We start from the raw sequence: 14,392 nt of genomic DNA on the forward strand, positions 1-14,392 counted from the left end.
ATAACAATGTACTTCCACAGATCCTCCATAATAGTGCCATCCACAGATCCCCCATAACAGTGCCATCCACAGATCCCCCATAACAGTGCCATCCACAGATCCCCCATAACAGTGTCCTTCCACAGATCCTCCATAATTCCACAGATCCTCCATAATAGTGTCATCCACAGACCACCATTAGTTCAAAACCCACCAAAAGCACACCTTTTGGTTCAATTTTTTCTTTTCTTATTGTCCTCCTCTAAAACCTAGGTGCGTCTTATATTGTGAAAAATACGGGTATACAATGGTCTGAGGTTACAAATACAGATAGCGTGGTACAAACAGGGTTAAGCAGAACAAAAGTCAGTTTACCAGGTAAAGGAGTCTTTTCTTTGGGTTGTGATGAGTTCTTAGCTGTGGTCACATTGGAATCAGTGATGTCAGCTGGTTGCAGGTCCCTCTAAACACATGGCACGATGTGACCTCCCTTCAGAGAAAGACACGCCCGCTTGCTGGCACAAGCCTTTTAACCTGTAGCCGGCCCCTCCCCTTCCAGCCTCTGGGAGGGGGCCACTCCCCCTCTGCTGGGCTGGCAGTATATGAGCTACAAAACCGATTAGAGCTCATGGCTCCAGACCAGAATGTCGCAGGGAGGTGGTTCTGGGACTAATGGATCCGCCTGGGTTCCAGCTACCAGTAGAGTCCAAGCATGGTACTGTTATTTGGTTTCTGTGGGAATATATGTATATCTCCCTTCCCTGGCATCCCACCACCAAACTATGACCACTGGCCTGTTCATTATGACCACAGGGACCCAAATATGCATCTGGTTTATGTCTGTGATGGACGGGCGATTCATAATTCCTTATGAATCGCCGATTCTATGATTTCTGATAATGTTCATTGAACTGGGGAATGGCCTAGACCCCCTGCAGAGAGGTTTTTCCTGTTCAATTAGCTGGGTTCCTGGCTGGCTGAATGGTGGTGAGAAATTGTAAACATGTGGCCTGCTAGAAGTTCTCTGCCAGTTGGCTGGGCTTTGAAGCAGGGCCCCCCTGTGGAGGTCACTACCTCTGCTATCTGACCTAAGATGGCTGGTGTAGGAACATGGCTGACATAAAATAATAATCCATATTCCTCACAACTACCCTCAACAATATATTTGGTGAATACACCATATAATTACTAGATGTGAGTGCCACCGCGGATCGGGGGTCTGGCGGTCAGAGACAACCGGGCTGCGGTATACAATGCGGTATTTTACTCTGTATATAAAACATTCAGTGAGTGCTGTGTATATAGTCGGGGGAAGGGCCAGTGCCGTCACCGCCTCTGCGGATCCTGGCAATCACGTGATCACCGGGAATCACATAAAATATAACAAAGAACAATAAAAATCTAATAAACTACAAAAGCAACTCAATAACTCTGCACCCACCAACCGAAACCCCAGACCTGGCGCCGTTCTCCTGACCAGGCCAGATCAATCTAAACGGGAGACCAGAGCGGACGCACATATACAATCGATTTTGGGGTTTCTCTATGTGATGAAGAAAAAAATATTTTTAAATTATTTTTTTTTTTATTATAAACCTTAAGTTTATAGTAAAAAAAAAATAATCACTTTTAGCTACTGTCGCAGTTATGGAGCGGATCTGTTTCTAAACTGCAGACTTCCCGATAATTGTCACCTCTGTAGACTCCCAGTCATTAAGGGGTTAACAGCATGCCACTGACACCACGTGATGTGTGGAGGCAGAGACCCAGTGAGCTCAGCAGACTGCAGAGCTGCAGCCTGTAACCTGAGCTGCCCGCATCCGCCTGCAGGGAGGGGAGGGGAGCCCCGCCCACTGGGGAAAGCCCCGCCCACTGGAGGTGTTATGTCAGACACGCCTCTTGTGTCGTCACACGTCTCCTGGACTGCAGGACCAGATACAGTCCCAGCTGGAGGCACATGCGGCTGCGGGCAAGTTGTAGAAGGGAGAAAGAGCACATGTGGCAGTGCCAACACACCAAGCACTAGTGCACCCAGCACAGGAGGACTAGTGCACCCAGCACAGGAGGACTAGTGCACCTAGCACAGAAGGAGTAGTGCACCCAGCACAGGAGGACTAGTGCACCCAGCACAGGAGGACTAGTGCACCTAGCACAGAAGGAGTAGTGCACCCAGCACAGGAGGACTAGTGCACCCAGCACAGGAGGACTAGTGCACACAGCACAGAAGGAGTAGTGCACCCAGCACAGGAGGACTAGTGCACCCAGCACAGGAGGACTAGTGCACCCAGCACAGGAGAGCTAGTGCACCCAGCACAGGAGGACTAGTGCACCCAGCACAGGAGGACTAGTGCACCCAGCACTGGAGGACTAGTGCACCCAGCACAGGAGAACTAGTGCACCCAGCACAGGAGGACTAGTGCACCCAGCACAGGAGGACTAGTGCACCCAGCACAGACAGGAGAAGTAGTGACTGTGCCCCTGCACCCAGCACAGGAGGAGTAGTGACTGTGCGTGCCCCTGCACCCAGCACAGGAGGAGTAGTGAGCGTGCCCCTGCACCCAGCACAGGAGGAGTAGTGAGCGTGCCCCTGCACCCAGCACAGGAGTAGTGAGCGTGCTCCTGCACCCAGCACAGGAGTAGTGAGCGTGCCCCTGCACCCAGCACAGGAGGAGTAGTGAGCGTGCCCCTGCACGCAGCACAGGAGGAGTAGTGAGCGTGCCCCTGCACAGGAGGAATAGTGAGCGTGCCCCTGCACGCAGCACAGGAGGAGTAGTGAGCGTGCCCCTGCACCCAGCACAGGAGGAGTAGTGAGCGTGCCCCTGCACCCAGCACAGGAGTAGTGACTGCCCCTGCACCCAGCACAGGAGGATTAGTGACTGTGCCCCTGCACCCAGCACAGGAGGAGTAGTGACTGCCCCTGCACCCAGCACAGGAGGATTAGTGACTGTGCCCCTGCACCCAGCACAGGAGGAGTAGTGACTGCCCCTGCACCCAGCACAGGAGGATTAGTGACTGTGCCCCTGCACCCAGCATAGGAAGACGAGTGCAACCAGCACAAGAGGCTAGTGCACCCAGCACAGACAGGAGTAGTGAGCGTGCCCCTGCACCCAGCACAGGAGGAGTAGTGAGCGTGCCCCTGCACCCAGCACAGGAGTAGTGAGCGTGCCCCTGCACAGGAGGAATAGTGAGCGTGCCCCTGCACGCAGCACAGGAGGAGTAGTGAGCGTGCCCCTGCACCCAGCACAGGAGGAGTAGTGAGCGTGCCCCTGCACCCAGCACAGGAGGAGTAGTGAGCGTGCCCCTGCACATAGAAGATGGGCATCATGCATCTGCTGCTGAGCTCTATGGCCCTAGTTGGCTTTACGGTGGCAGTATGCCAGCTGCTGCGCTCAGTGGCCCGCTGGAAGGTGCGCTCAGGACTGGCACAGGATCTGCTGGTAGAAGTTGTGTCCACCCTTCAGTTGAGCTGCTGCACCAGGGAGATGTTCTTATTTGGCACTTTAGGTGGCATCCAACCCTGGCAGGGACTGGCGCTCACCTACCTGCTGACCGTAGTGCACTGCCTGACCTTCCAAGGAGCCACCTGTAACCCATGTGGCAGTTTGGAGCAGTGGCTGCGGGCACAGTCCCCTGGGTCACACATCATCCTGAGGGTGGCAGCACAGTTTATTGGTGCTGCGCTGTCCCGGGTGCTGATGCCCAACATCTGGCTGCTGGGATTCTCCCCTCTGCACGAATGGAAAGACGGGTGCAGGAGCCCCTTGAATATGGCACCTTGGCAGGGTGCCCTGGTGGAGATGACTTGTGCCCTCAGCCTCTTCCTGGCAATGCACTTTCTACCTCGAGTGAAGTCCCAGTACAGGCCCCATGTGGTGGCCCTGACCATCACCGCTATCGTCTATGAAGGTAAGGAGTGCCATCTATTAACCCTTCATATTCCGCCCGCCATGGGAATCACCACAGAACCACTCAGGGACCAGATCTGACACCAGTGCCAGTTTAGTTGCCCACTGACGCAATGAATTTATATAAGAGACTGACCAGTTACACGTAGACTTACTGGTTTGGTATATGTGACTGGTTTGCCAAATCGGCTATTACCACTGGTACAGGTGTAGACGTCGTAGTTGCCACCCTCGAGGTATGTACAAGCGCTGGACTGTTTACTGTCAGTGAATGGAAGCATTCTTCAAAACCACCCCCTGACACAAGAGACAGAAATTGCAAACCAGACAGACATGATCAGGACAGCCCCTGGGCGTAAACAATGATGAGCTTCCCTTTCATTGACAGCAAGCAGAGAACTTGAAAATAGCAAGGAATTGAAAAATAAGGGTTGCAGAACTTTCTGTGGATGGGATAGGTCATAGGTTACACTACGAGGGACTTGTCCTGACCGGCTCTGACCGTCCTGCAGGTCAGGACCAGATAAACAGGTCCTGCTGGGAGGTATGTGACCTTAGCCCTAGAATGATCACGTGACCCTAACACAGCTTAGCACATAGGCTCTGTGTGTCAGTCCTTACTATAATCCTTGCATTTTATTCCTAAATCCACCAGCTCGCAGCAGACTATGTAAAAGCTTGCAGCAGTTGCAACTTGACATTATAATCTTTGTGCCCTTTAAAGAGGAGCCATAACCCAATACTGGGGAATCGCTTACAGGGCAATTCCATAATATTTTTTTAAGTGGCTGCCAACTGGATCGTGGCCTTTCACCTGGTAAATAACGGAGACCTTTGTACTTTAATCCTCTCTCCCAGCACATGCCAGGGATTAGCAGAGCTCTCTGTTTATTGTCGAGGGGTCTGATGTGCAGGACGTGGATTGAGAAGATTGCACAGGAACGTTGTGCATCCGTTCCGTGCATTGTGCGGTCCCCAATGCACGGGCAACGTCCGGACCGGATCGAGACCCATTCAACTTGAATGGGTCCGTGATCTGTCCGCACTGCAAAAAAAATAGAACAAGTTCTATTTTTTTGCGGTGCGGAGGCACGGACAGAAGCGCTCCGTAGTGGTTCCGATCCGTGCTTCCGTTCTGCATCTCCGTGATTGCCGACCCATTCAAGTGAAAGGGTCCGCATTCGTGATATGGAGTGCACACGGCCACGGGCACACAACGTTCGTGTGCAAGAGGCCTTATAAAGTGTCACTCCACCCAGAACTGGAACTGCGCCGGACCTCAGCATCCTGAACCTCCCTGTGTCCCATTCACCTGAGATATAAGGAGCTGGGCCCTCAAGTAGGAGATCTGTTCTTGTAAGATGGAGGGAGCACTGCGGCTGGAGGGGGACTTCACCCTGAGCTCCTCATATCTTCACTTCTTTGAGCGGGACTTTGTGGAGTGGGATATTGATTAAACGATGAGAAAAACGTGGCTACTTTCTTGCGGTAATAGCGCCACCCCTGTCCATGGTTGTGTCCGGTGTTGCAGTTCAGTTTTAGTGAAGTGAAAGGGACTGAGCTGCAATACCACACATGGACAGGGGGTGGCGTGACTGACATGCCAAAGAGGGTCCGACGTCAACCAGAGTAGCGCCTGACATCCCGTTTAGGCTACTTTCACACTTGCGGCAGGACGGATCCGGCAGGCTGGTCTCCCTGTCGGATCCGTCCTTCCGCTGTTTCGCCGGACCGCCGCTCCGTCCCCATTGACTATAATGGGGACGGGGGCAGCGCAGTACAGCAGTGCACGGCGAAAGGCCGCCGGACTAAAAGTCCTGCATGTCCGACTTTTTAGTCCGGCGGTCATTGACTGCGAACTGCCATACTGCGCCGGAGCGCCGCCCCCGTCCCCTTTATAGTCAATGGGCACGGAGCGGCGGTCCGGTGAAACAGCGGAAGGACGGATCCGACAGGGAGACCAGCCTGCCGCAAGTGTGAAAGTACCCTCACTGAAGCGGAGTATATTTGTCTCTGCTTCATCTGCCAGTGCCGGGTACTGCAGAGCAGCAGAGCTCCGTTTCTCCGTCTCCCAGCTTCTCCCTTCGATCACAAGGTCAAGGATCTTGTGTCTCCACTGTGAAAGTGGAGATCGAGCAAGGGTGCCGGCGTGCCGCTGCTCCAATCCATCTCATATCAGGGATGGCCAACCTGAGGCTCTCCAGCTGTTGCAAAACTACCACTCCCAGCATGCCCAGACTGCCTACAGCTAGCAGCCTACAGCAGGGCATGGTGGGAGTTGTAGTTTTACAACAGCTAGAGAGCCGCAGGTTGGCCATGGCCTTATCTAGTTCATAGATCGAGAGATTTCCCCATTCATTGCTCTGCTAGATTTATTTTAAGCAGGCAGCTCAGGGGGAGTGTCCTTTCTGCTGCAGCTCAGGGGGGTGTCCTTTCTGCTGCAGCTTAGGGGGGTGTCCTTTCTGCTGCAGCAGGGGGAGTGTCCTTTCTGCTGCAGCTCAGGGGGAGTGTCCTTTCTACTGCAGCTCAGGGGGAGTGTCCCTGTGTTTTCTGCTGTAGCTCTTTCCCTGTAACAGCCACAGCTTCTACCAAGAGATATGGATGATGACCGTTAAGCTGAGCGTGTGTGCGGCCACCTCAATGAGGTGGATTTAGATATAAGGAAAAGAACAAACAGCAGGTTCAGCGGCTATACAAAATTTTTAATAACATGCAATTACAAAAGTGTTCAGATCCAGGTGCTGGTTAGAAAAATGTAGGATTTTTTGTATTTTTTTTTGTGGCACAATCCCTTTAAGACTGACATTTAAGACATAGGCCTCTTAATAAATTAGGCCATCTCTGGAGCAAGAAAGTCAAATCTAATAGAACAGTTTCTATAAATATAAAGTGAAATAATGTCGCACTAGGATGAGGGGGGGATCCACCAGAGGTGCTCCCACTAACGGACAACACCCAGTCTGAAAAAGTGGAATAAATATAAAAGTAGAAGTGGGGCACTCTCTTAAGTAAAGGGATCTTTATTACAGTAATATATAGATAAAATGCAATAGAATTAATATAACAATTGAAATGCAATAGAATTAATATAGCAGCAATTAAAACAGAATATCGGTCCTACAATAATGTTAAAATTTATATTAAATAACCAACATACACATAGATCCCAGAATAAATAAATAAATTATTCCATTATTTTCCACTCTAGTAATAGTTCAAATATATATTCATTCATGTGACGATTTCATTGATATTAATAATTTGTTTAAGTGCCAGCAGGTAAGAGTTTCCAGATGTAACCAGTCTCTTATGAACTTCAGTCTATGACTGAGTAGAAAGTTCTCCTGTTAGGAATGATGAGCTCCACCTCAATGCATCTGCAACATTGTATGCATATAGTAACCAAAGTTCAGAGCAATGTAGCTATTCAATAGTTGCGGTAAGTGTTGAAAAAGCTACTAGTGCATACAGCGGCGTCCCGCTGTAATAATCAGAAAGCGATCGCTATGGGGACAGTGTAATCTTACCCGGCGATCTTTTGGCTGGACGATAAGCCCTCGACTCGGCACACTTAGCTTCTAAGATCCCGGTCTCAAGGGCTGCCGCTTTGGATTTGAATTATGGCGCCACTTGGGTTTGTTTAGTCCACGTGTTTTTGGCGTCTCTGATGTCGCAGTTGGTAAGTTAGATAAATCCTTTTCGTAAGGCAATGTCCAGGTCACCAGAGTTACACAGTCCTTTAAGGGGGGATTCGTACCAGACGCGTTTCGGGGATTTATGATATTGACCCCTTCCACCACTGAGGAAGGGGTCAATATCATAAATCCCCGAAACGCGTCTGGTACGAATCCCCCCTTAAAGGACTGTGTAACTCCGGTGACCTGGACATTGCCTTACGAAAAGGATTTATCTAACTTACCAACTGCGACATCAGAGACGCCAAAACACGTGGACTAAACAAACCCAAGTGGCGCCATAATTCAACTCCACAGCGGCAGCCCATGAGACCGGGATCTTAGAAGCTAAGTGTGCCGAGTCGAGGGCTTATCGTCCAGCCAAAAGATCGCCGGGTAAGATTACACTGTCCCCATAGCGATCGCTTTCTGATTATTACAGCGGGACGCCGCTGTATGCACTAGTAGCTTTTTCAACACTTACCGCAACTATTGAATAGCTACATTGCTCTGAACTTTGGTTACTATATGCATACAATGTTGCAGATGCATTGAGGTGGAGCTCATCATTCCTAACAGGAGAACTTTCTACTCAGTCATAGACTGAAGTTCATAAGAGACTGGTTACATCTGGAAACTCTTACCTGCTGGCACTTAAACAAATTATTAATATCAATGAAATCGTCACATGAATGAATATATATTTGAACTATTACTAGAGTGGAAAATAATGGAATAATTTATTTATTTATTCTGGGATCTATGTGTATGTTGGTTATTTAATATAAATTTTAACATTATTGTAGGACCGATATTCTGTTTTAATTGCTGCTATATTAATTCTATTGCATTTCAATTGTTATATTAATTCTATTGCATTTTATCTATATATTACTGTAATAAAGATCCCTTTACTTAAGAGAGTGCCCCACTTCTACTTTTATAATAGAACAGTTACTGGTATTAATTTGTCAGGCTGTGGAGGCTCCACCTCCTCTGCTATGCCCCACCCCCTTTTTCACCACTTTTGAGAAGTGCAAAAAGTTGCACATTTTGGTGGGCACTATCATTTTTTTTTTATTCCAAGCCACGTAAAAGCTTTAATAAATCTGCCCCATTGTATGAACTTGACCTTATGCTTCCTTTTTTATTTATTTTGTTAACTATTAATGTCCCTCTCCATTATGGTAGGAGGACCGCGGACAGGAGCCTTGTTTAACCCAGCGCTGGCCTTCGCTGTTGTCTTCTTGTGCCAAGGAAACAGCCTCGTGCAGTACATCCTGGTGTACTGGGTCGGCCCGATCATCGGTGAGTACCAGCCAGGGTGAATGGGACCCTATGGATGTGTTGGGTGGGACAAAACAAATGCAGTGTGACCAGATGTTTAGTGTTGGCGTTCATTCACATGTCGCGGTTTTTGCTGACCTCACAAATCTGACCTGGCGTCTGTCTCCTCGGGGGCGGGGCATACTGGTTTCATGGACTCCCTTTATGCTCTGCGGAGGCTAGCAGATTTGATGTGCAGGTATAAATGTGGGACTGTTCAGGATTTCACAGTGCCGAGGGCCACGTGCACCTCCTGCCGGTGACGTGGGGTAGATCTGCTCTGTAGAGCTTCATGTATCTTTCGGTTAGGAAATCAGTGGGGACCTCCTTGTAGAGATACATCATAACAGGCAGGAGCCAATCAGAATAGAGCTACTTTTGGTAGAAAATGAATGCTTACACCTGATTGGTTGCATCAGTTACGCCATTATAATTAACTCCAGTTTGACGTGGTCTTCTCCATTTCCAGGAACGGTCGTCTCCATCGTGATACTGGAACGCTGCATTCCCAAACTGAAGCGAGATAAAACCTCTCATGTCAAAAGAGACTAGAAGATCCCCCGGGATCACATGACTGCACCCTAATAATAACCCATGCTGCAGCGATCACCGACTCCTGTAATGTAATCTCCTCTTTTATGGATTGTTTTAATGGACTTTTCTTACCTCATTATTTTTGGTGAAGATCATGGACAGCAGGATGGCTTCCTGCACCGCTGCCTATGAATGTGATATAAATGCTGCTCTCATTGGCACCTTGTGGCATTGAAGGACCAAGGAAGATCTGAGCCTTAATCATTAGCTTGTGCCTGATCCTATTGAGAGACTCACAATATTTTTATGAATGTCTCTAAATCCTACATATAAGGAGGTGACCAACCTGTCGCCCCATGCCAAGCAAATGTATCCAGTGGTGGGTACTCTAAGGGTATGCTAAGCCAGTGCTATACAGAGTGCACCACCTTCTGATCCAGTTCTATGCCATGCTGAGCCAGTAGTATATTCTATGCCATGTCCCTGGTGTCCTAGTGGTGGGTACTGTGTTGAGTATATGGGGACCCAGCGACGGGTAATGTGCCCAACACCTAATGGTACTCACTGTGCCAGGCTTCTAGGTATATACTGATCCCAGTCCGCATAATGTGAAAAGACCCTGGTGGTCCAGTGGTATATGATTTACCCATGTCGGACACAATGTGGCTCGTGACTGCCAAACAAGTGTCCTCTGCTCAGCGAGGGACTATCCAGGACTCCAACACATCTGTGAACCTGACTTCCGATTGAGCAGATTGGCACAGGAAGTGATGTCTATTTCGAAGCGACTGCTGATTGGCTGCTTGCATGTAACTTCCTGTTGGAAGAGTGAAAGCAGAGGCATGAAGGAGGAGGTGGCTGTGATGTATACAGGACACGGCTGGGGTTGGTTGTGGCAATAAGCACAATGTTATACATTACTATGAAAGGCCTCATTTATGCCACTAACTGGAGGGGGGGGGGGGGGGTGTAAGGGTTAAGTATGGATGGTGTGGGAGATAACTGGTTCCTAAATGGTGTGTAGCCGTTGTATACCATATGTAGGTGGTCTAGTGGTATGTACCTCAACCAGTCCCTATAGAATGGTATATAATGTGCTCAATTCATTCAGATCCAGTGGTAAATACTATGCATAATATGTGATGATCCAGTGGTATATACTGTGCCTAATATCTGGTGATCCAGTAGTATATACTGTGCCTAGTATGTGGTGATCCATTGGTATATACTGTGCCTAATATGTGGTGGTCCATTGGTATATACTGTGCCTTAATATCTGTTGATCAAGCTGTATATACTGTGACTAATATTTGGTGATCCAGCAGTGTATACTGTGCCTAATATGTGGTGATCCAGTGGTATATACTGTGCCTAATATCTGGTAAACAGTGGTATATACTGTGCCTAATATGTGGTGATCCAGTGGTATATATTGTGCCTAATATCCGATAAACAGTGGTATATACTGTGCTTAATATCTGGTGATCCAGTGGTATATACTGTGCCTGATATCTGGTGATCCAGCAGTGTATATCCTGCCTAATATCTGGTGATCTAGTGGTATACAGGTCCTTCTCAAAAAATTAGCATATTGTGATAAAGTTCATTATTTTCTGTAATGTACTGATAAACATTAGACTTTCATATATTTTAGATTCATTACACACAACTGAAGTAGTTCAAGCCTTTTATTGTTTTAATATTGATGGTTTTGGCATACAGCTCATGAAAACCCAAATCTCCTATCTCAAAAAATTAGCATATTTCATCCGACCAATAAAAGAAAAGTGTTTTTAATACAAAAAAAGTCAACCTTCAAATAATGATGTTCAGTTATGCACTCAACACTTGGTCGGGAATCCTTTTGCAGAAATGACTGCTTCAATGCGGCGTGGCATGGAGGCAATCAGCCTGTGGCACTGCTGAGGTGTTATGGAGGCCCAGGAGGCTTCAATGCGGCGTGGCATGGAGGCAATCAGCCTGTGGCCCTGCTGAGGTGTTATGGAGGCCCAGGAGGCTTCAATGCGGCGTGGCATGGAGGCAATCAGCCTGTGGCCCTGCTGAGGTGTTATGGAGGCCCAGGATGCTTCGATAGCGGCCTTAAGCTCATCCAGAGTGTTGGGTCTTGCGTCTCTCAACTTTCTCTTCCCAATATCCCACAGATTCTCTATGGGGTTCAGGTCAGGAGAGTTGGCAGGCCAATTGAGCCCAGTAATACCATGGTCAGTAAACCATTTACCAGTGGTGTTGGCACTGTGAGCAGGTGCCAGGTCGTGCTGAAAAATGAAATCTTCATCTCCATAAAGCTTTTCAGCAGATGGAAGCATGAAGTGCTCCAAAATCTCCTGATAGCTAGCTGCATTGACCCTGCCCTTGATAAAACACAGTGGACCAACACCAGCAGCTGACATGGCACCCCAGACAGTGGCGTTGCGAGGGGGGTGCGGGGGGTGCGGGCCGCACCGGGTGACACCAGTCTGATGGGGTGTCACCCGCTGGCCGCCGGAGTTCTCCTTAACTAACTAACTTTAGGCAGGGCCGGCGCTTCCATAGAGGCGGGGGGGGGGGGGGGGGGGGCTCTCTCCCTCCCCCTGTGCTGCTGCCGCTGCCTCCGCCAATGAGAAGAGGGATTGGAGGAGGAGGGGAGGGGCTGTGGCCACTGCGCCACCAATGAAGAAAACTGACCTGTAATACAAATACAGGAGGCGGGTGCCGGAATCAAATAGCCGGCACCCGATCTCTATGGCAGGGAGCGGCACCTGAAGAGTTAACTGTCACTGATCGCAGCCCCCTATCATAGAGGTCGGGTGCCGGCTATTTCATTCCAGCACCCGCCTCCTGTATTTGTATTAACATTGAGTGCGCGCCCCCCCCCCCCCCCCCAGTATAATAAACATTTTGTGCACCCCCCTCCCCCTGGGTTAAATAAACATTGGTGGCGCAGTGGGAAGTGCCAATGAGGGTTAAAAAAATAAATAAAAAATGAACTCACCTCCTCCAGTTGATCGCATAGCTGCCGGTCTCCTGTTCTATCTTCAGGACCTGTGGTGACGTCACTGAGCTAATCACATGGTCCATTACCATGGTGATGGATCATATGATGTACCTTGTGATGACCACAGTGATGTCACCACAGGTCCTTTCACAGGTCCTGAAGATAGAACAGGAGACCGGCAGCTGCGCGATCAATTGGAGGAGGTGAGTTAATTTTTATTTATTTTTTTAACCCTCATTGGCACTTCCCACTGCGCCACCAATGTTTATCATACTGGGAGGGGGCCGCACTCAATGTATATTATACTGGGGGGGGGGGTGGCCGCACTCAATGTATATTATACTGGGGGGGGTGGCCGCACTCAATGTATATTATACTGGGGGGGGGGGTGGCCGCACTCAATGTATATTAAACTGGGGGGGGGTGGCCGCACTCAATGTATATTATACTGGGGGGGGTGGCCGCACTCAATGTTTATTATACTGGGGGGGGGGGGGCGCTCTCAATGTATATTATACTGGGGGGGTGGCCGCACTCAATGTTTATTATACTGGGGGGGCGCTCTCAATGTTTATTATACTGGGGGGGCGCTCTCAATGTTTATTATACTGGGGGGGCGCTCTCAATGTTTATTATACTGGGGGGTGCACTCAATGTTTATTATACTGGGGGGGGCGCTCTCAATGTTTGATATACTGGGGGGGTGCTCTCAATGTATATTATACTGGGGGGTGGCCGCACTCAATGTTTATTATACTGTGGGGGGGGCGCTCTCAATGTTTATTATACTGGGGGGGGCGCTCTCAATGTTTATTATACTGGGGGGCGCACTCAATGTTTATTATACTGGGGGGGCGCACTCAATGTTTGATATACTGGGGGGGCGCTCTCAATGTTTGATATACTGGGGGGGCGCACTCAATGTTTGATATACTGGGGGGGCGCACTCAATGTTTATTATACTGGGGGGGCGCACTCAATGTTTATTATACTGGGGGGGCGCTCTCAATGTTTATTATACTGGGGGCGCTCTCAATGTTTATTATACTGGGGGGGCGCTCTCAATGTTTATTATACTGGGGGGGCGCTCTCAATGTTTATTATACTGGGGGGGCGCTCTCAATGTTTATTATACTGGGGGGCGCTCTCAATGTTTATTATACTGGGGGGGCGCTCTCAATGTTTATTATACTGGGGGGGCGCTCTCAATGTTTATTATACTGGGGGGCGCTCTCAATGTTTATTATACTGGGGGGGCGCTCTCAATGTTTATTATACTGGGGGGGCGCTCTCAATGTTTATTATACTGGGGGGGGCGCTCTCAATGTTTATTATACTGGGGGGCGCTCTCAATGTTTATTATACTGGGGGGCGCTCTCAATGTTTATTATACTGGGGGGCGCACTTAATGTTTATTATACTGGGGGGCGCACTTAATGTTTATTATACTGGGGGGGGCGCACTCAATGTTTATTATACTGGGGGGGCGCTCTCAATGTTTATTATACTGGGGGGCGCTCTCAATGTTTATTATACTGGGGGGCGCACTTAATGTTTATTATACTGGGGGGGCGCACTCAATGTTTATTATATTGACCTTCTACTGAGCATTCTGTATTCAGAATGCTATTATTTTCCCTTATAACCATGTTATAAGGGAAAATAACACAGTGAATAGACTTTCATCTTAGCAACCAAGCGTGAAAATCGCACCGCATCCGCACTTGCTTGCGGATATAATGCGATTTTCACGCAGCCCCATTAACTTCTATGGGGTCTGCGTTGCATGAAAACGCACAACATAAAGCATGTTGCGATTTTCACGCAGCGCACAAGTGAAAATCGCTCATCTGCACAGCCCCATAGAAGTGAATGGGTCCGGATTCAGTGCGGGTGCAATGCGTTCACCTCACGCATTGCACCCGCGCAGAAATCTCACCCATGTGATAGGGGCCTAAGGGTGAATAGGACAAGGGTTC

The 14,392-nt window shown here is 49.0% G+C and overlaps 1 protein-coding gene across 1 annotated transcript; it reads left to right on the forward strand.

Moving 5' to 3' along the window:
• Positions 1–1,927: 1,927 nt before the first annotated feature.
• On the forward strand, positions 1,928–9,583 carry AQP11 (aquaporin 11). The gene is made up of 3 exons (XM_044287339.1): positions 1,928–3,885; positions 8,750–8,866; positions 9,354–9,583. Exons 1-3 carry the CDS (start codon positions 3,294–3,296, stop codon positions 9,434–9,436), a joined length of 792 nt encoding a protein of 263 aa, XP_044143274.1. The 5' UTR covers positions 1,928–3,293; the 3' UTR covers positions 9,437–9,583.
• Positions 9,584–14,392: the final 4,809 nt, after the last annotated feature.

Source organism: Bufo gargarizans, chromosome 3, assembly GCF_014858855.1.
Source record: "Bufo gargarizans isolate SCDJY-AF-19 chromosome 3, ASM1485885v1, whole genome shotgun sequence".
NCBI lineage: Eukaryota > Metazoa > Chordata > Amphibia > Anura > Bufonidae > Bufo > Bufo gargarizans.